General features: G+C 39.1%; 1 protein-coding gene across 2 annotated transcripts in view; it reads right to left on the bottom strand.

Annotated features, from left to right (window-relative positions):
• Positions 1-23623, bottom strand: part of Ttc23l (tetratricopeptide repeat domain 23 like) — a 40210-nt gene extending 16587 nt beyond the window's left edge. For both annotated transcript variants that reach the window (XM_076856188.1, XM_076856187.1), the window contains exons 1-4: positions 23473-23623; positions 22329-22403; positions 17570-17756; positions 10686-10809 (exon numbers count right to left, since the gene is read on the bottom strand). In XM_076856188.1, coding sequence (XP_076712303.1) covers positions 10686-10809; positions 17570-17756; positions 22329-22396 — 379 coding nt within the window. In that variant the 5' untranslated portion in view covers positions 22397-22403; positions 23473-23623. The remainder of the gene's footprint in view (positions 1-10685; positions 10810-17569; positions 17757-22328; positions 22404-23472) is intronic.
• Positions 23624-25664: the final 2041 nt, after the last annotated feature.

The following is a 25664-nucleotide window of genomic DNA, read 5'->3' as shown; positions in this document are numbered from 1 at the left end:
TCTCTCCAGGCTCCTAGGGGCTGGTAAACATTCATCCCTGCCAAGTATGCCCACTGTGCCCCTATTCCTCACTTCACACCTCTGGCCCAGGTCCTATACAGCTCGCCCTGCCTTTGGCCCTTGGTGTCTGATTTCACAGCACGGATTCAAGTCAAAGGCAATAGGGATAAATTGAAAGGATATGACCTTGATGCCTGCAGCCCTATATGTTCTAACGAGCAGGACCTCATTAATGAGTTGCCACAATGCAAGGAAATGATGCCTCCTCTGTGAAAGCTCTAAATGTAATCCTGAACCAATCATTCTCTGTTGAACACTCAGGGGAATCGTTTCTGTAAGTCTTAACTGAGGAGAGAAATGGACTCTGTGGTTAAAGAGAAAGATGTTAGCAAGTGACAGTGGTCCTCAAATTGCTCTATGCAGATTCCTGGGCCACACTTCAGTGGTTACAGTTGATAAGCAACTGGGGAGAAAGCCATGAATTCACATTTACAAGAAGCAATAAGGTCTCAGGTGATAACCAAGAATTTACATTGGTCACATCTTAGGTGATATTAATGCAGGCTGTCTGAGGTTCACACCTGGATGGACACTGATTTAGTAAAATCTTTATATAAGAAGCGGGACTTGTTTTTGAAGGGTAGACAGGATTTTGATGGATGGAGAAGAAGAAGAGTTTCCACTTGGACTAAACAGACTAAAGCCATAAAAGCAGAATAAGCAAATGTATGTCTGTGTGTGTGTGTGTGTGTGTGTGCGCGCGCGCGCACATACACACACACACACATGCACGTATATGTGTTTGAGGCTAAGGGGTTATAAGAGTATTAGGGAAGGTAGTAAGAAGACCACCCTGACTGAAGGATAACTTTTAATTTAAAGATATACAAAGTAAGCACTGGATATGTAAAATGAAGTCTTAGGTGCTACTGTATTTATGCTACTATAACAGATTATCCAGACTGGGTAACTGATAAAGAATAGAAACTTGTTTCTTAAAGTTCTAATGTTGGAAAGACCCAAATCAAGGTAGTGGCCTCTAGTTACTTGGGTTCTCTTGCCATGTCCTCACATGGGGAAAGAGAGAGAAAGGGGCTCAGTTCTACGTGAAGCCACTCTTACAGGGGACTTAATCCCATTCATGAGGGAGGTGCACTCATGGCGTAATCACTTCTTCATGGTCTACCTCTTAACACTGTCACATTGTACACATGAATTTTAGAGGGGAAACATCTAAACCACAGCAGATGTCAATATGAAGAGGTTGGGTTGATTCTTTAGTCATTTTAGGTCTCCAGAAAGAAAGCAGAAACTAGTAGACTACAGAAAACTCTGCCTGGGACCTGAGAAGCTGGAATTTCTACTTTACAAACCAAGACAATAAAGTGAGAAACTGAGAGTCTTTTGATCAAACAGGCTAGTTTCCACAACCAAGTGGGCCCTTGGGAGTATGTTATTAAGAATTACAGCAACCAATTTCAGATGCTTCCCTGGGTTCTCAGGAGGAGTCAGGTGAACACCACACACATCAGCACAGCAGCACCCCTCTGGGCTCCTGAATGGGAAGCAAAACAATTGACACTAAAGAGAGTGGCTTCAAGGCAGTCCTTGAAGGTTTGCAAGCCTGCCTCCTCCCTGCCAAAGTGCCCAGGGCTGGTTGTGAAATCTCAGGAGGTAACTTTCCTGTAAGCTACGCAGCTGATTAACAATCTAGTGGGGTTCCCTGACTCCAGGCTACCCTGCCCCACACTGGGGTCCTTCTGATGAAAAAGCTGAGTTAGTGACCAATACAGCTTAAGCGATCTAAACTGTATCTTGATTTAAAACTACTTGCTATACTTTAAAGCAGGCCCTGAAGGGGAACATCACTCCTTTCACCCTCTGACAATCTACTCTGATCCCCAGGTAGAAAGCATGGATTCCTATGGGTACATAGGGTGTGTGTATAGGGGATGGAAATAAAAATTTCTCTACTATCTTTTTATCTTATTCTTTTTTCTATTTTTACAAATGTTTATAATATTACATGGCATATCAATCAATACTGTTGTACATAATTTATAAAAAATATACACATACAGAGAATGTTTGCTCAAATCTTTCAAGTGATGGGAACTAACTCACAAAAGATTGGAGACCACTGTTCTAGACATGTTTTCCAACCTTTTTAAGTATAAACGAGTCCTATTTATGTTTAAAAGAAGTTCACATGTCTTCTCCACTTTGTGATAATAATTATTTTTATGGCACATACTACTTAAGAAAATTCATGACAAAAAGTACTATGAATTCATTATCAGCAACATTTTGAAATGAATTCACATTTTATTAACTGCAAAAACACCCTCTTTTATGCAAAATATCACTGTCTAAATGTTTATTTATAGGAATTATTATTGCACCTAATTAGGGAGCACACTACAGATTTGTGCTTTCCCCATCTCCAAGCCATACATCTTCAATCCTGGTATCTGCCCTTAGATCAGTCATTTTCCTTTACTGGCCCTCTCAGACCAGAGATACCATCATTTCCTCCTGGCACTGATAGTAACTGGAGAGGTTAAATTCAGAGTGGCAGCAAGGTCTGCTTCCAGAGCCTGAGATTCGGCAATTACCCAGAAATGTTGATGAACTGGCAAAAGGGGTCCAAAGATTGTCCACTGAATATATCAATTATTTTACTCTGGTCTGGGTTAGAATTCTATCACTAATGTTAACTACAAGACTCAGGCCAGAGAGAATTTGCTCAGAGCTACCTAGTCTTTGGAAGTTGCTACTGTTACCAGAAAAGAGTCAGTGATTAAGAGACCAGGTATCAAGTCAAACTTCCCAGATATAAATCCTGGCTTATTCACTTAGTAGTATTCATGTAGTCTTGAACAAGTTACTTATCTACCTGTACCTCAATTTACCCACCTATAAAATGGCAATGAAAATAATGTCTATCTTAGTTGTTGCAAGGATTAATTTAATTCAAAAAAAGAGATTAAGTAGTGCCTGAATTAAATAAGGTTCAAGAAACACTAGTTATTATTATTGCCAGGGTCCATTTCTCTTATGGAGTAACTATTATGTTTGTCCTTACTTTAGACATTTTTCATAGTAGTGCTTATAGAATCTCTGAGAAAAGGCAGCATTCTCACAATACTTCAGGTAGGTAATAAAATCCTTGAGGGCTAGATTTTGTGTTTTTTTTTTTTACTGATGAAAATTTTTAATCAAATGAATTTCTAAAGGCAGACACTCAAAGTCCATGCTCTTTCACTCCATTAAAAATTATTGGTGCATTCTGATTATACTTATTATTAGGATTCATTGTGACACACTTGTACATGCACATAACAATTTGATCTATTTTATTCCCCAATATCTCCCTTTCCCCTCTTTGTCCCTCCATTTGATCCTCTTCCTCTGCCTTACTGTTTTTCCTTCTATTTTCACTAGATATCTTTTCTTTTCCATTTTTTTCCCTCTCTAGTTTGACATATGATAGAAAGTGCATGACCCTTCCTTGACTTTCTGAGTCTGGCTTATTTTGCTTAACACGATTTTGTGGATTTTAGAATTCTCTATTCTTTCTGTACCTGATTTTTAGACAGAGTTTATAACTTGTACTTCTTTTCCTGGTTTTTGTAAAAAAAGTTCTGAATGCATAGAAAGTTCCCAGTAATAACAGGCTAACTGATTGATCTATTGCTTCATTAATAATAATCAAAACAGCAGGAAACTACTTGTCCACATTAATGTATTCTCCTTCCTGAACATCTGAAAACAGTTGACCACCAGGGGCCAAACTGCCCTGGTGTTCTCTGCCTGCCCTTTCCTCAGAGTTCCCCAGGGCAGCAACAAGAGTTTCACTGCTAGCACCCCGAAGTCTGTCTCGCCACAATAGCCATTTCACATGCTCTGCTTTACAAGGACTTCATGTTCTCTTTGGAACCCCATCCCAGCAGTTTTAAAACCATTTTTAAAAACCCTCAAACTCTTTAATCTAACTGGCTTCTTCCTCTCTATCTAAAATCTTTCTGCATCTTCTCCTTTTGTAAATAACCTTCCCTTGTCTTTTCTGCCCTCTCTTTTCTGCCCTTTTACTTTTCCCTTCTTCCTTTCAATATGTATTATGCAGAATATTAGTCTAGTCACCAGCCCCTGTTCCTTGGACTCTTCTGGGAACTGGCTTCTGCTCCAATCATTGTGGGAAGCCTGTTCTCCTGAGGTCCCCTTTAAGACCTCCTCAAAAATAAATCTAATTATGATTCTCAGTCCCAGACCTTGCTGCAGCATCAGATACCCTTATTTGTTGGAGGGGGAGGTACTGCATCCACTTGGTCCTTTATAAACCTTCTCTAATTGAGCCTTTGCTGACTCTTTTGGTAATGGTCTTTGGGTTCATTGTTCCATTCATGGGCCCATTTTCTTTTTCTTTCTGACTCTTTTGCTTCTCTCTTTGCCTCTCCGAGTTTATTCAAGTCTATTAACTTCACACTTATCCTCCATGCTTATCATTCCCATTCCCCTTTCCAGCTGTGTTCTCCAGCAGTCCTCCACACTTAGGATTTTCTTTCTCTCCTCTCAAGTTTTGGTCCCAAATGTCGAACAATTAGTAAAACTTTATCAGTGAGTTTCCATTGCAATTCAAAATTAATACATCAAAACTAAACACGATTTCCTCTTCGAGTCTACTTCCTTTAGGACTTATCTCTGAAAATGGCACCCTCAGGGGCCTAAGTCTTCAACTTCACTTTGGAGTATCACTTCTATACAACTTCAATTTAAAAAACATTCCTACCAATTATTTCTTCACTGTCTTCCTTATAATAATCTTTTTGAATAAGTAATTTCTCTATGGTTGAAAAGCTAAAATTACATGAAAAGGTAAACATTGAGAGGTATCCCTTCCAACCCTGTTTCTTTTCACCATAATCACCCTACTACATAGCAGTAGGACTTAGAGAAGCTACCTAAACTCTCGAAATCCCAATTTCTCTATCATTAAAATGAATACAAGTATGCAAACACTCATCTTACATCTCCACTAAAAGAATTACTGAGATAATGTTTCTTATGTTTTGGGTATATTTCTAGTTTATAATAAACCACAAAATAATGGAGTTATTTAATAATAATCATTAAAATTGTATAATATTTTTGAATATCTGATAAGTCAGACCAGTGCCTGAATTCCTGATATAATTTATACATTCCTTTTTTTCTTATTTATACAATCTTGCCTAATATCAAACATGTGTGTAAATTTGCTTCAAAGTATTCTTTTTCTTTCCTCTTTGGACATAAGTTTTCCTATATCACATCATATGGACTTGGGATCTAAGCACCATCATTTTCTCCAACCTCTGACTCTAATATGATGAGCTGCAATTAGGAAGACTTTGTGCCTTGTAAGTAGACTACCTTCTAGAAAATAATTATCAAATTATTAATTTCTATTTAATGCAAGAGTAGTTTTCTAAAAGTAGCCAAGAATACCTGCCTCTGAATGTGATATTTCATTCCTGTATATCCTTCACTGCATCTTCTTCATGTAAATATAATCCACATTCTCATTTCTCTCTGCCTCTTTCTTATAAAAAAGAATCATGTTGTAACACTGATGCAGTGTTCATTTCCTTTCCCCTAAAGATGCATCCAGGAGATCTCTATCTAGAAGTATACAGAGGTTCCTCGTGCTCTTTTTAAAACTGTTGTTGTGTATATACTGCTTCCCCATTGATGGACACCTGGTTTTTGCAATCTTTTACTACCATAAAAATGCTGCAAAGAATAATCTCGTCCATATATTATATGTGTATATTTAGGAAAGATGCCCAGAAGTGGGATTTCTGGTTTAAAAAACTAAATGTATCCTTCCTTCATTGGCTCCTTACTTTGTTACCAGTTCCCTGTCATTAGCCTAGTTTTAGACTTAGATGACTGAGATAGCTTTCACTCTAGCTCTAATTACTGGACTAAATATTAAAGTATACTTTGATATTTTCACCATCCTGATGGAAAATCTCTAATAATCCTCCCTCCATACCAAATAAATTACAAATTCCTTTACCCATATTTACAATTTCACTTTGGTCTACCCCATGTACCCTCCCTTCCGGCTTCATCTTCCCAGCCCAATTCTTATCCAGCATACTGCTTCCTGCTGTCTGAAGAGACACTGCATGTTCCTTCTACATGCCTTTGCTCACATCCTTCTCTTTGACTAGAAATATCCCACCTTTCTTCTGCCACCCAAACACAATTTACTTTTTACAGTCCTCCTTGAATGATGCCTCCTTTCTGAATCTACTAAGTAATTACCATCTTAGCCAGGAATAACTTCACCCAATTTTTCAAAGACCTTTATTTAAACCAATCACATGACATTTATCTTAAAATGTCTTCTATCACAGGTTATAGTAGTTCATTTCCATAAATGGTTGTAAATTCTTTGAGGGTTTGTACACATTATATTTCCCCAAGTATTCTTTATAATACTTCACATACATGCTTCTCACTACATCTTCATGGAAAACTATTTATCAAGAGAAATCAGCCTTTGGGCTTGACCCCCTATTCCAATGTTGGAAAGGCTGAGAGGGAAATGAGGAGCCCAGATCTGATGGCTGTAAAACATGAGCATGTGCAGTGAGGCATGAACGCAGATGCACACGTCCCGCCCACACAGGAAGCTGGCTCATACATTCTGTCCATTTTAAAGCAGTTATAGGATTAATGAAAACAAAACTAAGTGGAACTCAGCAAGAATTTTATCCCTCTAAAAGGTTTGCAATTTTTCAAATCCTTATTTGTTTTATTCCATGCACTAGACCCTGGGGGGAAAAAAAGGAGAGAAGAAACTGGGTAAGGACTACAACTGCAATAGGAGCCACTGAGCTAGCCTCAAGGAAAGGTCACAATCATCATCTATTCTAGAAGAACTCTAGGCTGGGTATTAGAAATGCTGGGATCAAGTCTAGGCATGGGGATACTATGTGAGTACTTCATTTAACCAGGAAGCTGTTGGTCCATCTAGAAAAATGAAAAGCCTTCCTCTCTCCAACCTTTTATCCCAAATGGAGTTCTCTATTCATGTAACAGAGAGAAAAGGATGTCCTCATCATCTTCTGTGATATGACCTGCTTACCTATTTTGACTTAATTTAACTAAAAAAAACTCAAAGTCAGTTTGTGGTTGATCATAGAAAGGGTAGATTTCAGAAGATGCAAGATAAGCTCCTTCCATAGGCCTACCATAGTAATCTACCCACACCAAAAGCAGTAGCATCTGGCCTTATTCCAGTTTCAGATAAGTCTTTCTCCCAAACACTTTCCTCTCTAGTTTAAGTTGTCATGACCTGAAGTCTAAATCAGAGCAAAAGCCTTTTTGTATTTGGGTTCTCCAGGGCCCAAGGAGTGTTCCATGCCAAACCAAGTTTCAATGACCTACCAATTGTCAACCCGTGGTTCTCTCCGGCCTTTACCCTATCTGACTTCTCTCTACTACCTACAGCTGCTGAAACCAACTGCACTTCCTTTTGAAATCCTCTCTTCCCTCAGCTTCCATGATTCTTGTATTTCCTTTGTTCCTCTTTTGTTATCCATTCCTTCTTGTCCTCGGGTCTTATGCCCTTTGCCCTCTTCCCCTCTCATTCTCTACACATTTTCTGATCAAAATCATCCACTCCTATGGCCTCAACTTGCTACCTAATTCTTCCCAAACTAACATCTTCTCTGAGCTCCACATCCACTTTTCAGCAGTCTACTGAATACAAGCCTGTCTGAAACCATAGCCAGCAGCTTCTTTCTCCTTCCTCTATCAACCTGCTCTTCATTTTTAATTTTTTATATTTTTTATTTAGGTGCTGGGAATTAAACCCAGGGCTTTGTGCATGTTAAGCATGTATTCTACCACGTCAGTTCCTAGTCTAGGCTTTAATTGAAATAGTCATACTATTTCAATTCTTCCATGTCCTTCCCACTTCATAGTGAATTGATCATTAAATGTCACCAATTCTACATTTTAAGTTATCTCATTTGCATTCTAACTGCCGTGGTCAATGCCCTCATTTTCATCCATATAGGATAATAGACTGACTGATCTTCACCTCCACTTTCTCCACCAGTCTAACATAGAGTTTCTCACTTAACAACACAAACTTGATTATATTACATCATCAATGCTCTCATAAAACCTCCTCAAAAACCTTGATATCTGGGCCCAAATTACCTTTTCAGTTTCACTTCCGGTCAAATCTGTCTGTCCTAAGATATCTTCTGTTCTTTTTTTTTTTTTAATATTTATTTTTTAGTTCTCGGCGGACACAACATCTTTGTTTGTATGTGGTGCTGAGGATTGAACCTGGGCCGCACGAATGCCAGGCGAGCACGCTACCGCTTGAGCCACATGCCCAGCCCCAGATATCTTCTGTTCTAAACTGAATTCTTGAGTCGTCACAGAACCTACAGTCTGTGTAAGGACTTTCCCTCTCTGTTCCCACTCCTCAGATCCACACATACAGGGCCACCTTTGTATATTATACCATTCTCCTCAAAAATCTACTTGGACCTACACTCATCCTTCAAAGATAGAACAAATACTACCTTCTCTCTGAAACCTTCCCTGTCCTTACTCAGTGGCAACACCATTGATTAATATCCCCTGGAACTTTGTTTCCACCACTATTGTGAGGTCCTATTATAAGACCCTGTAAGCTCTCAAGGCACAGGGACTACTCATATTCATTTATGTATCCCCAGAACCGAGCACAGTCCTACCAGGCTTGTAAAAGGAGTTCTAAAAGTGTTAAAGTGGTACTCTTGCCATTAAGACAGTGTTTTTAATATATATATATATATATATATTTAGTGGTAGATGGACACCTTTATTTATTTATTTATCTTCTTATGTGGTGCTGAGGGTTGAATGCAGGGCCTCACTCGTGCTAGGCAAGGGCTCTATCACTGAGCCATAATCCCAACCCAAGGCAGCACATTTTTGAGGAAATCAGTTTGAATGGAATACAGAGATCCAAATAATGAAGACTGAAGCCCCAATAGGGGAATATTTCTTTTTGTTGAGGGCCTTTCTTGTATCCCCCGAATCTCACAGATAGGTGGCTACCTGCTCTTCCAGTAAGTGAGGAATCCCTCCTTCTCTTGGCACAAAACAGATGTTCTAACATGGCCTGTAACTCTCAGCACCACCATTCCCAACCATGTGAGAACTTATCACATTAATCTAAAGTTAAATTAAAAACAAATGAATGTAAAAGGGCCTGAGGATCCCTAAGAAGGAAAATGTGTTGAGATTAATACCTGAGAAGTGAATTCAATTTTAACTTTATCCAACATTCTGAATTTTGACATCTAAGATCATTACAAAACACGTATATTGGTTCTCCTTCCTTTTAAATCCTCAAATTTCTTAAGTCCTTAAATCACTTGGGCTATACCTGACTTCAGACTGATGACACTAGAAAAAGCCACAGGCAAGCAATTTATATCTATCAAGCAATAACATGCTGATACATATTGTGTATAAGGACATATTCTAGATTGATAATTGGTCCCTGCTCTCAAGAGGCTTCTATTTCAGAGGCAGAGGCATTTAAACAAAGGGCATATGAATAAAGTATAGTGAATTCCATAGTAGAAGTAAAAACAGTCCTTGTAGGGAGACATGGTTGGTTAGGGGCCAAGGATCAAGTGGCCATGCCCCTTGTTCTAAAAATGGGTTCTTGCCTCAATTAGTCTGTCAACAAATATATAAGGAGTCTCAACTCTAAAGTACCTTTCTTCATGGAGCTTTCACTTGAGTTCCAGTTTTAGTAAATAAATTCCATCTTCTACTCCTAAACCACAGTATCTTCCAGAAACATAACTTCTATAGGATGAGGGCCCTGACTTTCTCTAAGCCAGATCTTCTAAAACTTGAATTCAGTTTTTAGAATTCAAATTCGATTATTGGGTCTGCTTCCCTGGTACTGGGAGTAACGGTATCTTCCTATATTTTCCCTATTGATCTGTGGCTGGAAACCCTGCTTCAGTGTCTTGTTTATAAACTAGGGATAATAACAGTAGCTCCATCCAAAATATATTATTAAAAACTTAATAAAACTACCTTTGAACATGTCAAATACTCAATAACTATCATTTTCTTTGTTATATTTATTACTAAGACCTGCCGTCTGCCTTATCCATGGACTCTCAATTCTCTTTTTTTTTTTTTTAAGATAGAGAGAGGTAGAGAGAGAGAATTTTAATATTTATTTTTTAGTTATCGGCAGGCACAACACCTTTGTTTGTATGTGGTGCTGAGGATTGAACCCGGGCCACACCCATGCCAGACGAGCGCGCTACCGCTTGAGCCACATCCCCAGCCCTCTCAATTCTCTTGATGAGAGACCCTGTCTCAAAATAAAAATAAAAAGGGCTGGGGGTGCAACTAAGTGGTGGAGTGCCCCTGTGTTAAATCCCTAATACTACACATACACACACACACACACACACACACACACACACACACACAATCTCTTAAGTGTCTCTGAGAATTAGAAACAACCAAAACACCATTATATTGCCAAAATAAGAGGAAGGTGCCCTCTCAGTCATCTCCACCCCTAAGGAGTTGTGTATAGGTTCATTTTGGCTTCATAAGCTGTCCCACCCAGATCCAGCTGGGGAACCAAGTACCTCTTAGTACCAGGTAGCCATAAGCCAGGTTGGTCAAAGCCTGTGCACATTTCCAGTGTTCTTCCCCAAAAGCAATTCGAGAAAGGATGACACACCGAATCAGCTCCTTGTTTGCTTGGATAGTCTGTAAAGAGCAAAAAAGTCATTGTGCTTTTGGGAAAAGAGGAAAATCTCTGTCACATCACTAGAAGATAGGACTAAATTTGCATTCTATCATTTGCTTCTTCTCACATCCAACCCATTAAGTCCAGGCAGCTCCACCTTATGCTATATCCTAAAACCAAGCTCTTCTCATTTCTGCTTTGCATACCTAGCCTCAGCCACACTCATCTTTTACCTGGCTGGCTAATAAGAGCCCCTTCTAACTGCTGCCTCTCTTGTCTTCCACAGTCCATTTTATACATAATAGTCACAGTGACTTCTTTTAACTTCTTATCATGAAAAAATTCAATGGCAATATGGAAAATGAATCACCCAGAATCACCCGTTATTTACTCATAGTCAATCCTATTTCATATCTACACTCCTCATCCATACACCCTTGCCTTCTATTGTGTTTAAGCAAATTAAAGGCCTTTTTACATTTCATCAAAAATATCTCATAAGCCAGTGGGTCTACCATGCGGCCAGCGCAATGGTTTCATTAATGAGGTTCTTGGCATAAAAGTTAGCTAGCAGAGATCGAAATAAACACACAGACTCAGTTACCTTTTTCTATGACCAGGTCCGAGACCGCTCCCCTCTCTGGTTCCCTCCTCTAACCGCCCGGCAGGGCAGCAAGGGTTACTCAGGGCTAGCAGGAGAGAGAGAGCGTGCCAGCACGCCAGGGAGTAGCCTTTTATTGGGGAGCAAGAAACTCAGGGGATAATTCCATCCAATGAAGGTTGAAGGGGGGCCCCGCACTCCAAGGTCAGGGTCAGTGATTGGGCCTCCGGGGTCAGTGGTCAGTTACACCCCCACACGGACAGGTTCTCTCAACAGGAGAGGGCCGGGAAAGCTCCGACACAGCCAGAGCGCCTCAGACCCTGACCGGGAGTCACCCAGTCACGTGTGAGAATGGCTCCCGACAAGTGTGGGCTATAATCTTTGCACGTCTATAATCTCAATGACTTGAGAGCTGAGATGGGAGGATTGCAAGTTTCAGCAAATTACCAAGACCCTGTCTCAAAATAAAAATAAAAAGGGCTGGGGGTGCAACTAAGTGGTAGAGTTCCCCTGCATTAAATCCCTAATACTACACACATACACACACACACACACACACACACACACACACACACACAAAATCTCCTAAGTGTCTCTGAGAATTAGAAACAACCAAAAAACCATTATATTGCCAAAATACTAGCAATAATTCTTTAATATCACTTGAAATAGGTAAAAAGACAGGGAGTGGTAGAGTAAAAGGCTACTTTAGAAATCTAATATTTTTAGCAAAATTTTGTAGATGGACACAATACCTTTATTTTTATTTATTTATTTTATGTGGTGCTGAGGATCGAACCCAGGGCATCACGTGTGCAAGGCAAGCACTCTACCACTGAGGTACTACCCCAGCCCATTTTTAGCAATTTTTTTTTTTTTTGAGAGAGAGAGAGAGAGAATTTTTTAATATTTATTTTTTAGTTTTTGGTGGACACAACATCTTTATTTTATTTTTATGTGGTGCTGAGGATCGAACCCAGTGCCCTGCACATGCCAGGCAAGCACACTACCGCTTGAGTCATATCCCCAGCCCATTAGCAAATTTTTAATGATCACACATGCTGAGGTCAGTCTCTTTTAAATTTTTTTTAGTTTGTTCCTTTTAGCTATACATGACCATAGAATGTATTTTGACATACATATCTGGAATATAACTTCACATTTTTATGGTTGTACATGTTGTGGAGTTACATTGGTCATGTATTCATATATGAACACAGGATAGTTATATCCAACATTATACTGTCTTTTTCATTCACATCCCCTTTCCCTTCCCTATATTCCCTTTTGTCTAATCCAGTGAATTGTTATTCTTCCCTGTCCCACCATTTATTGTGTGTCAGCATCCACATATCAGAGAGAACATTCAATCTTTGGTTTTGGGGGGATTGGTTTATTTCACTTAGCATGATATTATCCAGTTCCATCCATTTACTGGCAAATGCCATATTATTCTTCTTTATGGCTAAGTAACATTCAATTGTGTATATGTACATTTTATTTATCCATTTATCTGTTGAAGGGCACCTAGGTTTGTTCCATAGCCTAACTATTGTGAATTGAGCAGCTATAAACATTGAAGTGGCTGCATCATTGTAATATGCTGATTTTAAGTTCTTTGGATTTAGGCCAAGGAGTGGGATAACTGGGTCAAATGATGATTCCATTTCCAATTTTCTGAAGAATCTCCATACTGCTTTCCAGAGAGGTTGCTCCAATTTGCAGCCCCACCACCAATGTATGAGTGTATTTTTTCCCCCACATCCTCGCCAATATTTATTGTTACTCGTATTCTTGATAATTGCCTTTCTAACTGGAATGAGATGAAATTTCAGTGTAGTTTTAATTTGCATTTCTCTAATTGCTGGTGATGTTGAACATATTTTCATATATTTGTTGACCGATCATATTTCTTCTTCTGTGAAGTGCCTGTTCAGTTCCTTTGCCCATTTATTGACTGGGTTATTTGTTTGTTTGTTTGGTGTTAAGTTTTTTGAGTTCTCTATATATCCTAGAGATTAATGCTCTATTTGAGGTGCAAATGGGAAAGATTTTCTCCCATTCTATAGGCTCTCTGTTCACATCCTTGATTTTTTCCTTTGCTGTAAAGAAGCTTTTTAGTTTGATATCATGCCATTTATTGATTCTTGATTATATCTGTTGTGCTTTAGGAGTCTTGTTGAGGATTCAGTTCCTGAGCTGACATGATAGAGAGTTGAGCCTACTTTTACTTTAAGTAGGCACAGGGTTTCTGGTTTAATGCCTTGACCCACTTTTATTGAGTTTTGTGCAGGGTGAGAGACACAGTTTAATTTCATTTTGCTACATATGGATTACTAGTTTTTCCAGCACCATTTGTTGAAGAGGCACTCTTTTCTCCCATGTATGTTTACAATGCCCTTGTCTAGGATGTACGTTTGTCTCTGTGTCTTCTACTCTGTTCCACTGGTCTTCATGTCTGGTTCTGTGCCAATACCAGGCCATTTTGGTTATTATAGCTCTGCAGTATAATTTAAGGTTTGGTATTGTGAAGCCTCCTGCATCACCTTTCTTGCTAAGAATTGCTTTGGCTATTCTGGGTCTCTTATTTTTCCAAATAAATTTCATGACTGCTTTTTTTATTTATATGAAGGATATCATTGGAATTTCAATACTAATTATATTAAATATGTATAGTGTTTTTGGTAGTATGGCCATTTTGACAATATTAGTTTGGCCCACCAAGTACATGGGAGATCTTTCCATCTTCTAAGGACTTCTTCAATTTCTTTTATCTTTAGAGTTCTGTAGTTTTCATTACAGAGGTCTTTTACCTATATAGTTAGATTGATTCCCAATTTTTTTAGGCTATTGTGAATGGGATACTTTTCCTAATTTCTCTTTCAGTTAATTCATCACTGATGTATAGGAACACGACTGATTTATGGGTGTTAATTATACACCCTGCTACTTTGCTGAATTCACTTATGAGTTTTATACTTTTTCTAGTGGAGTTTTTGGGTCTTTTAGATATAAAATTGTGTCATGGGCAAATAGGGATAGTTTTGAGTTTTTTTCCTATTCATATCCTTTAATTTGTTTCTTCTAATTGTTTTGGCTAGAGTTTCCAAGACTATGTTGAATAGAAGTAGTGAAAGAGGACATTCCTGTCTTGTTCCTGTTTTTAGAGAGAATGCTTTAAAATTTTCCCCATTTAGAATGATGGTGGCCTTGGATTTAGCATATATAGCTTTTACAATATTGAGGTATGTTCCTATATCTCTAGTTTTTCTAGTGTTTTGAGCATGAATGTTGAGTTTTGTCATGAGGTCAGTCTGTTGTGTCTCTCTCTTTTCATCATAGGCTTCATCTCTATCCATACTATTTTTTTTCCTATCGTATTATTTGTTGAAGAAACTGGGCCTCTTTCCTCTAGTATTTGCTACAGGGATGAATTTTGTTGACTGCATCCCAATGTTGTCATTCAACATTCCCTCCATTATCTATTCTGCATTTATACTGGTTGTTGGATTTAGAACAAGTTTGGTCAACCTTAGCTTTGAGTTTTTTACTTCATATGTATGATATATCCTTCCATCAGAAGATAACTACCATCTAGTTGTCTCTCTCTCTTTTTTTTTTAGCACAACTACATGGGCCAATTCATGAAAGATTATAAAATTCTCATATCATAATTCTGTCATTCTTTCTTCATATCTTAGCTGGAATAATTCTACATGGAGAAATTTCCCCTCATGTATTTTCATAGTTATAGTACAGTTTGTATTAGAAAGGCAGGATACCTGGGTTTTATTTTTATCAGCTTTCAAAACAATTTCATTCACTAGCATCCTCTAAAAGTGACCAAATACTTTATTATTATAAATTTATAAAATTTTAGACATATTTTATGTGCCAGCATAATCTTTTAAAATGAATTAGATCATGTGACTCTCCTGTACAAAACCCTCGATAGCTTCTCACTCTTTTATTTTTAATGGAACCCAAAGTTCCTACTATGGCCCCCAAGACTCTATTTAATATGACCCAACCCTAATCACCTCATTCATTTTCTACCTCTTTCTTCTTCTTCTCTTATTCGCCTATGATAACTACTCTGACATGAATGTGTCAACCTAATTTCAATGTAGAATTTTTGCATCTACTATAATCCCTTCTTGGAGCACTCTTTTACATAGTTCAGTCTCCTGTTTTTTCATTTTGTTCAACTAATGAGGTCTTTCTTGGTCACCTTTCTAAATTACCTTTCTCTGCATCACTCACTGTTCCATTACTGATTTTTTTTTCTTCATAGCACTCACTCCTAGTTCATATTATATTAGCTGTGATCTTTATTTGTCTATTATCTGTCTTCCTTGAACAAATAAGCTTATTCCTCATGTTCAACTCCTTTATGCCCAAGGCACAGAGGAGATTCACATTCAATGTTTGCTTAATGAATCACTGTAAGGATGGGGTGGAGGAAAGAGCCCCTCTGCCACTGTGGAGCTGATGGGCAGAGCTCCAGAAACCACAGAACTATACCTTCAAGTCACGTATTTCAGTGACTTTACAAACATGATCATTTATTGGCTGCACAATTCAACAGACTCAGGCATTTATTTTTTGGTGAAATGAAAATAGCACTATGAGGAATAAAAAGTGCAAAGTTTTAGCCTTAGTTCTAATATTTACTAATTATGTTGTTTTGAGATAGATCATCCTGATCATAGTTTTATTTTCTGAGATTTGGAAACCAATATTATCTACCTTAGAGAGTTATTATAAGAAAAAAGTCAGCATCTATGTGTCCTAAATTTGTTAAGCACTATCTAAATGAAAATATTAAGTTCCATTTTGAGGAAAAGGCATAATACCATGAAAAAATCACAGAAATGGGAGCCCAAAGCTTTGAGTTATACCTGACTGGACAGTCTGTATTCATCCCCAAACTCCTGTGCTCAAGGAAAAATAGTCCCACCAATATGGGCTTAGAGTTCACCCCAATGTTGCTGCTGCTGGTGGTGGTACTCCCTTGCCCTTCTGGTTGGTCTGTGAGTTCTGAGTTGGGTTACATTTAACTCCTAAGATCTAAATCTTTGTTATTACTCAAACTGGCTAAGGAGTTGTCAAGCCTCCAAAGCTCACACTTGGAAATCATGACAGACAAAATGGTTTCCTAGTTTGGATGTGTGACACACTAATAGGTCCAGCCATGATAGTCTTTTGCAAGGTTTCTAGTTAATTTATAGAGGTAAGCTTATAGATGTCCATCTTGAAGAGGTATCAGTTCCTATGATATGCCTCTGAGGTGCCTCTCAGCCCTTATCTGCAAGAGAACACATTAACTCTGAAACCATTATTTCTTCTTGATCTGGAACAGACAAGAAGTCAGTATATGAACTCTGTTGATAAATCAGGCCTAGAAGCAAGCTGATGTCTGTGTTCTAATAATAAAAGTCAATATGTTGCTGTCTCAAGATCCTGGGTTTTGAATACTCTTGCTTACACACTGGCTCAAAGATCGTAGATCCCAAGGTGTTGACTCACTCTTAGAAATGCATACCTAAACTCTTTGATCGCAGACACTACTCCCTCCTGCTTCTGGTCTTTTGGGTATTTTATGATTCCACTGTAACCACAAGCACCCTACCCATATCCTTTATAGGCCTCAACCTAGACTTCTGCTTGGCTACCCTTGTTCTTAGCCTCCTGCCTTGATATCTTGGCCCTCTAGTAATTTCCCAAGTGGTATCATCCCAAAACCTTCCAGGAGAAATCTTAAAAATTAATTAATCAAACTTAATCTTATGGCATCTGGAAGAGGAAAATTAATTCTTAGTTTAAAGCTAGGAGCACAAATGCTCCAGGGAGGAATAGATGGTGAGCCCTGTGGGGAATTGGAAGGTGGGTTGGCTACTCAAATGTTCCCTGATTTTCTTCCCATTTACAAAGAAATGTAGCATTTCATTGTATTTTGTGTGCTTCATTCTGCCTGCAGTGAATGCAGAGATTCTCTAACCATGGGCATATTATTTTAATTCACTTTTTTTATAACTTTATTCTATTTATTTATATGTGTTGCTGAGGATTGAACCCAGGGCCTTACACATACACAGCGAGTACTCTACCGCTGAGCAATAACCCCAGCCCAATGGGCATATTTTTATGTGGAAACAGAAACTTAATTTTTATCTTACCAGTTTTTCCTTAATCAGCTGAGTTATTTTCTTCTGGGACTGAACTAGTTTTTCTTTGGGAAGAGACATATAGTCTGTGCTTATCTCCTCCTCCTGGACTGCAGGATCTTCTTCACTCTCTTCAGACCCATAAGTGGGGTACAACTCATCTGTCTGCTGTTGTGCTAGGATGGGGGTTTGCTGTGACCTGTGGGTATGAGAGGGACATGGAGTCAGACTTCACAAACAAGAAAAAATTGAAATGTATAGTACTCCTAACTGGAGGATAATGACATGTTTTCTATATTAAACTTGAAGGAATAAAGACAGGTCACTCTCAAAGCCCAGCATCCAGCATAACAATGTGCTGATTAAATTACTCACTTTTGGCAAACTAGTAACCTGCATTAGAGTAACAGCTCTGCCATTTATTTACATGACCCTGAACAAGCTAGCACTTAATCTTCTTCTTTGTAACATGAAGTTAACATGAATACCCACCTGATAAAGTTAATTAAATGAGGTAATATTCATATTGATTTCTCATGATGATTGGCATTTAGTAAGTGCTCCTTTAACATAAACTAATACTAATATAATTAGCTCCGTGATTTATTTCCTTTGTCTACAAAATGAGCAGATTGAATTAGAAAATCTCAAACATCCAAACCACAACAGAAATCTCATCCAAACCACAACAGAAAATAAATATAGTGAAACAAGGGATAGGGAATTAACATTTTGAGGCTACATTTCATACATCCATGTTCATCTTTTATCTATGTTATAACTAAGTAAAGAGGATGAGTCCTACTAGGGCGAAAAGGAGGAACCCTACACTGGGACAAGTGCATAGTCAGGAGAGAACTGGCCTCCTCAGTTGTGTTAGAGCTAAACATGGTGAGAAACAGCTAACTGAAAATTTCCCTCTCTCTCTTTCTTACACACTTGAAAACACACACACACACACACATTCACATACAATGTAGATATCTGACTTCAATGTGAAGATATTACTTTAATTGTGAAGAGGTAATTGGATTTGTAAAGATAGTCACAAGAAATAATCCTATACAATGAAAGAGAAACAGAATTCTAAGATCTTAAGAGTAACAACAAGTTTCTCACAGAAATAACCTTTGTATTCACAGTAGCTTTTAAAAAAATCCAACCACTGCCAAGTTTTAAAATTGAAATTTATCTTTCTTTTCCATGGATAAAGTAACATATGCTTATTTTTTTAAAGGAAAGTATGAAAGGAAAATAAATGTCAAGTGAATCTTTTACATCAAGTTTGAGAAATAATACACTAACATCCAGAATCCTATTCCAAATGACCTATCCATGCAGGTGTGCCAAGGTGTGTGGGCAGGGAGTAACATTTCTTCAGGCCAGGCCCAGGCAGGATTCCTTTCTTCCCATAGATAAGTGTGCTTTCAATGGACATATCAATTCAATGGAAAAGCCAGGGAAAGTTGGCAATCTGATGTAATCAGAGGTGTTTTCCTCCTTAAAAAAGGGCTTGGGATATGGCTCAGTGGTTAAGCATCCCTGAGTTCAATTCCCTGTTACCAAAAAATAAAAAACAAAACAAACAAACAAACAAAAACTCTCCTCCTTTCTGATTGATGAATTTCATATCATCCTTCAAGACATAACCCAGATGTGATCTCTGCCAGAAGTCTTTCCCTGGAGTAGTGATAAAGAGGCACTCCAAAAGGCTTGCAAAAATTTCTCTAAGCCCCTATAATATAACAATTATAATACAATTCATACTATAGTTTGGTTTTTTGTTTGTTTCTTTATGTTGTTGTTGAGTCTTCTTTGCCTTCTAACAAGTAAACTCCACCAGAGGATGGGCTGAGTCTCATTTGTTTCAAAACAGTGCTAAGTGGCTCACAGTAAATTCAAATAATAACTTGTTACATATTGTGATTGGATACAGAATGTCCCCAAAAGATCATGCGTTGGAACCATGGACCTAATATGGCAAGGTTCAGAGGTGGGGCTTTCAGGAGATGATTAGGGATTTGATTTCATCGGTGGAATAATCCACTTAGTGGATTCATCCATTGATAGCTGAAGGGATTACTGGGATCTGGGACATAGATGGAAGAAGTACTCACTAGAGGTGTGCCCTGGAAGGGTTTATCTCAGCTGCCAGGAGCTCAACAGCTTTGCTCTACTGCATCCTTCCACCATGATGTTTCTGTGATGTGCCAGTCGGCCATGTGCTGAGAGCTCTAAACTGTGAACCAAAATAAATCTTTTCTCCCCTAAGTTGTTCTTGACAGTTATTTTGGTCATAGCAATGAAATGCTGATTAATATACAGAATGAGTAAACAAATGAAAAAAGAACTTTATAATGTCTTTATAATGTTTGAAAAATGCTGAGAAGAGAGGAAATCTGTATCAAGATTAAAACTTAAGAAAATTAACCAAAAACATTTCTCCCTCTATAAAAAATTTTGCTTGAGCTGCATTTTTTCATAGGACTGGAACAGAAGATAAATCTATTAGAGTAACCAAATCTATATGGGCAGTTTGCCAGGAGGAGTATAACCAGAAGAATTGGAAGTTGTACTTCATGTATATATAATACGTCAAAACACGGTCTACTGTCAAGTATAACTAAAAAGAACAAATAAAAAAAAAGAAAGACAAAAAAAACCCAAGCAGCCTAGCCTTGCTAGGCTTATAAATTATTCCATATATGTTGCTATGGCAAATATGAATCCTGACAAGTAATATTGTATTCATTATGAATTATCTGATTATTTCTAAGATATTCTATTGTAACTACTACATTTTAAAAATTGCAATTGTTGTAGTTCTATAACATTTAAGTTCAAGGTATTTCATGAGATAGTATACAATATGCTATCCAGTAAGGTGACCAGTAGTTAATGTGGCTATTTGAAACATGAAATGTAACTAGTCAGAACTGAGATGTGCTATTAAGTATAAAGTACACACTAAATTTGAATTATCATGAATAAATGTAAAGTATTCCACTAATAATTTTATATAATATTTTTAGTGAGACATGTAAAATATATTATTTTTAAGTTTAAATTTACCTGTTTCATTTTACTTTTTACTATGGCTACCAGAAAAATTTAAATTATGCATTGGGCTCTTATTTATAACTCCCATTATATTTCTATTGAATAGCACTGATTCAGAACAATGGTTTGTATGTAAAGATGATTTTATACCCAGAGAACATTTGGCCATAACTGAAAACATTTTTAGTTGTCCCAACTGGGACAATGATGCTACTGACATCTTGTTATGGCTTGGATATAAGCGCCCCCCCACCCCGCCACACACAAAGCTCCTATGTTAATGTAGGAATATTCAGAAGTAAAATAATTAAGATTATGAAAGCTGTAAACAATCCATCCTAGTTTGAATGGATTAACTGGATGGTAACGGTAGGCAAGTGGGATATAGCTGGTGGAGAGGTAATAGCTGGAACATACCCTGAAAAGGTTCATCTTCTGTGTGGCCCTCCCCCTTTCTCCCTCTGCTTCTCTTATTACTGTGTCTTGGGCTTCTTTCCTCTACCATGCTTTTCCACCATGATGTTCTGCCTTATCTTGGGCCTAGAGCAATGGAGTTGGTCAATCATGGACTGAACCTCTGAAACAGTGAGCCCAAATAAACTTTCCCTCTACTAAACTGTAGGTATGTGTGTATGTATGTATGCATGTGTGTATATATATATATATATATGTGTGTGTGTGTGTTTAGACGGACATACATTTATTTTATTTATGTATTTTGTGCTGAGGACTGAACCCAGTGCCTCACATGCACTAGGCAAGCACTCTACCGCCCCACTAAATTGTTCTTGTCAGATATTTTGGTTACAGCAATGAAAAGCTGACTAACACACATCAATTTGGGTACATAATAGAGATGCTGCTAAATATCCCTCAAGGCATAGGCTATCCCTCCAAATCAAAGTTATCTGACTCAAAATGGCACCAAGGTTGGAATAATCTGGAATAAAGAAATGGATAAAGAACAGAGTTTGGAATGAGACTGCATAGTTTGAAAACCATTAACCATCAACTAGCTGTGTGACCTGGGCAAACTGCCTAACCTCTCTTTGATTTATATTCTTCAAAGTTGGTATCTCATTCACAGAGTTGTTAGGAAATAGGCATACAATATATGCTCAAAAATGAATTATGGTTTAATAATATTAATTTGTTATCTCTTTATTTCATGAAGCAATTTTCTCACAATTTTATTATATTTTTCTCCATGGCTTTACCAGTCTTATTATAAATAACCTATCTTTGTTTTTAATGGGTGCAGTGACACGCCTATGATCTCAGCGGCTTGGGAGGCTGAAGCAGGAGGATCGGGAGTTCAAAGCCAGTCTCAGCAATAGCAAGGTGCTTAGCAACTCAGTGAGACCCTGTCTCTAAATAAAATACAAAATAGGGCTGGGGATATGGCTCAGTGGTCGAGCATCCCTGAGTTCAATCCCTGGAACCAAAAATAAATAAATAAATAACCTATTTTTGTTTTTAAAAACTTAAAATTTTTGTAAATTAGGGAAATAAATAATTATCTTCTATATTGCAAAGCTGAAGATCCAAATGGATACTACACCATAATTACTATTAAAACACACCACAGCAGAACTTTCTCTTCTGTCTAATGTGCATGCATAGTTTCACCCAGGCTTGCCTTAAGGGGGACAGGGGTCCCTGTGTTTCTGGCCAGTGAGGGAGCATGATGTCAGGGTTCTGTGGTACTTACAGATGGAAGCAGGAGTCCCAGTCAATGTCATTGTTAACAGTTGGGATATAGATGGGGCTGGCTTGCATCTTCTTCCTACCAAGAGTCACACATGAGATCAGCTTTGGGAGAAAAGGCTTAGGAATTTGTTCTATTTCCCCCCTGTTGGCTACTACTAACATTAAGTTTAAAGTGCCAAATATAAATCCACAAATAGACTATACAAACTCATGTATGGAGATGACTCAGAAAGCAGAACATAAAGACATTTGCAAAAAAAAAAAAAAATCTGACTTAAATTTCTTTTTCCTAATTTCTACTCTAGAGTACTCTCTAAAATGATTTTTTTTTATCGTTGTTATTCCTGTTGTTATTGTTGTTTTTACTCTTAAAAGCCACACCTTTACATCTCCTGGGTCATCCAAAGTATGGTCACCTACTTAGCTATTCTTTGGCAGACTTGATGGAAAGAGTAACCAAACAAAGCAAGTAGTTCTCAGCACTAAATGAAGTACAACCAATGGATTGGTTAATTCTCCTCCTTTTCCGGGCGGGGGGGGCGGGCGATTTCACTATTTAATAGAGATTCTAGTTAAGGAACTAAAACCCATATGTCTACTTTGGTGGCTGCTGTTAGGTGATGAGGAAAATGTGTTGAAACACATGGTGGAAAATGTGATTTATAAATATTTGTGAAATTCACTTCTCAAGGCTGTCCTGTAAGTGGAATCCAAATCCAATGCACAATTATGGAACATTAATATCTACCAAGTCCCTCCTCATTTCATCCTAGAATGTCACTCATTCCCATCGGATTCACAATTAGCTGTCTCTGACCCAGGTTCCAGTATACCCAATATCCAAATTTCAGATGGGAATATTCACTAATTTCTCCCTCTAATCCCTATTTTCAAAACTCCTACATTCTGTTCCCATAAGGTTCCAGAATGCACAGATCTAGGGCACCACATTTAGGCCCCGCTCTTAAGGACAGGGCGCTTTCTCCTTTTCCGCATTGTTCCTTGGTAACTGGTGAGCCCAGTGGCCACAGGGCCGGGTCTGGAGCTCCCTCCCAGTGGCCACAGAGCCGGGTCTGGAGCTCCCGCCTAGCGCCGCGGGGGCTCCAGCGGGCAGGACAGGTCCCAGACAGCGTTCTGCTGCGTACCTGGCCCCGGGCTGAGAAGCCACACCCCGGATCTAGCCCTCCAGGCTCCCTCGCCCGCGCTGTTCGGCTACAGAGGGCGGCGTCAGCGTCACGGCTTCGGCCGACCGGGTCCTGGGAGCCACAACTGTGCCCGGCGTTAACTAGAGGGTCAACAAGGTCGCCTTCGGCCTGGGCCGCCTGGGTTCCTGCCCTTGAAAGACAATGGGGGTTGCCATGGGAACGGAATGTCCCCACCCCCCTCCCAGCCGCCTGAGCGCGGCGCCGTAGCCACGGCAACGCGGGGCACTTCCGGTTCCGTGGAATGCAGAAGTGGCGATCCGGTTGGCATCGGGCACCCAAAGTTGCGCGCCTTCTGTCAACGCGACTTCAAGCTAGTCCTTGAACTTGCCGCCTAGGCTGCTCCAATCGTGGTTTCCTTCCAGAGATGAGGAAGAACGAGGATAAATCCCGTCCGAGCGGGGAAAGGAACACCGGTCTCCTAGACGCTAGTTGTTTAAAGCTGCGGTGTCTGTGCGGGTCGTTCAGCGACACACCTCGGCCAGCCGGCTCTGCGCTCTGCTCAGCGCACCCTGCACCCCAGCAGTCCCCCGGGGTGTTCTGGGTCCCCACACCCCTGAGGACAGACTCAATCAGATATAACTGTTGATGGCGCTGGCAGCCGGGCTCCTTTAGGAAAACCCAGTGCCGGAAGTAAGTAACCTAAGAAATGAGCCGCTGGATCTACTAATTGTTAGCAGTTGGCATATTTTCAAGAGAGGAGGTGTCGCGATGGGCAAAAAGTGCGACTTACGCAGTGGAGCGGGAGAAATAAAGAATGTCTTTGTGCTTCTGCCCTTTTCAATGCTTTATTCACTCAAATCATTCAATACAATGTCATCTACAGTTTCTTAATCAAGAAAATAACAATTCTTAATCCTAGGCATTGCATCAGACATCATCAATTCACAGCAAACAATTCTAGATTAATTCTAAGCACTGCAAACACACTTAATCATGACAGGCTCATAGTAGACATTCCCTCTGCATGCTAAGCTGAAGTGTCAGATCAAAAGTCTCAGGCCTTAGGCTCTAAGTCCAGCAGATGCACACTCACTCAGACAGTGGGGATCATACAGGAACCAAGGCAGGCTTCTCCTGGGGTTGAGCTGATGGCTGGCTGAGGAGGCTGTCCTGAGAGAAGTCCTTTTCTCACTAAAGTCAAGAGGCTGCTGTAGAGTTTGAGAGCGGTGAGAACAGCACAGAGAATCAGGTAGATGAGAAGAGTTGGGATGTCAGTCCAAGTCCTCATCAGGCTCTCAGGCTTGTGTACATCAGTGTCAGCTGGTTGAATGTCTGTTCATTTGCTCCATCATTTATACTAAATTTGGGGGTTTCTGTTCACCCTTTCAATCCCTATCAGCTGCCACTGGATTTCTCAGTGATGTCATTTGTCCTGAGGTTAAAGCATCTGGTCTGGTGGTCCGTACCCTGATTTTCTTGCTTTCCAGGGCAACATGTCAGAGACTTCACTCTGAGTTTGTCAGGGTAGGGAGAAGTGACTTGTTTGTGCAGGAGGGCCATACTGGAGGGCTCCATAGGTGTACCAGGTGAGACTGCAGGTTTCAAACTGGAGTTTTAAAATGGAGTTGCTTAGGCTAAGACCTAAGGCCATCTTGACAGGAGAGCACATTTGGCAAACACCACATCACACCTGGTCAGTGGTCTGAAACACACAGTAGTAATGCATACAGGTGCGGAGGGAATTGTGGTCAATACCCCAAGTGACCAGCAGCAGTTCTGGCACAATTGGGATTAAGGGTGTTATCAATGGACTGGGTCCATGATGCTGGAATGGATATCCCCTCTATTTTTTTTTTCTTTTTCAAAAAAGAGAAGGCAGGCTAGGTAGAGAGAGATATTTACTGAGCTCTTGAAAGATGGAATTTACATTTGGTGTTTGTTTTTTTATAGCTTTAGGATGGAAGTTAAATTGCCATTGATCCAAGATTGCCAAGAATGCCTGTAGGTGGGAGTGTTGTTTAAATGAGTGCTTAAAACCTCTTAAATAAAACCTGGATCATCTGTTAATTCAAGGATATCTTTAGCTCCTGAACCAAAATTTTGGAAAAGAACCCACTCTTTTGACTCTCGGGCATGGAACAATTAATCAATGAACTTGATTTCAAGATGCCAATGTTCTTGCTTTAACTCTG

The sequence above is a fragment of the Callospermophilus lateralis genome, chromosome 5 (genome assembly GCF_048772815.1).
Source record: "Callospermophilus lateralis isolate mCalLat2 chromosome 5, mCalLat2.hap1, whole genome shotgun sequence".
Classification (NCBI taxonomy): Eukaryota; Metazoa; Chordata; class Mammalia; order Rodentia; family Sciuridae; genus Callospermophilus; species Callospermophilus lateralis.
Note: the sequence above shows the minus strand (reverse complement) of the source record. Positions and strands in the feature narration are given on the sequence as shown.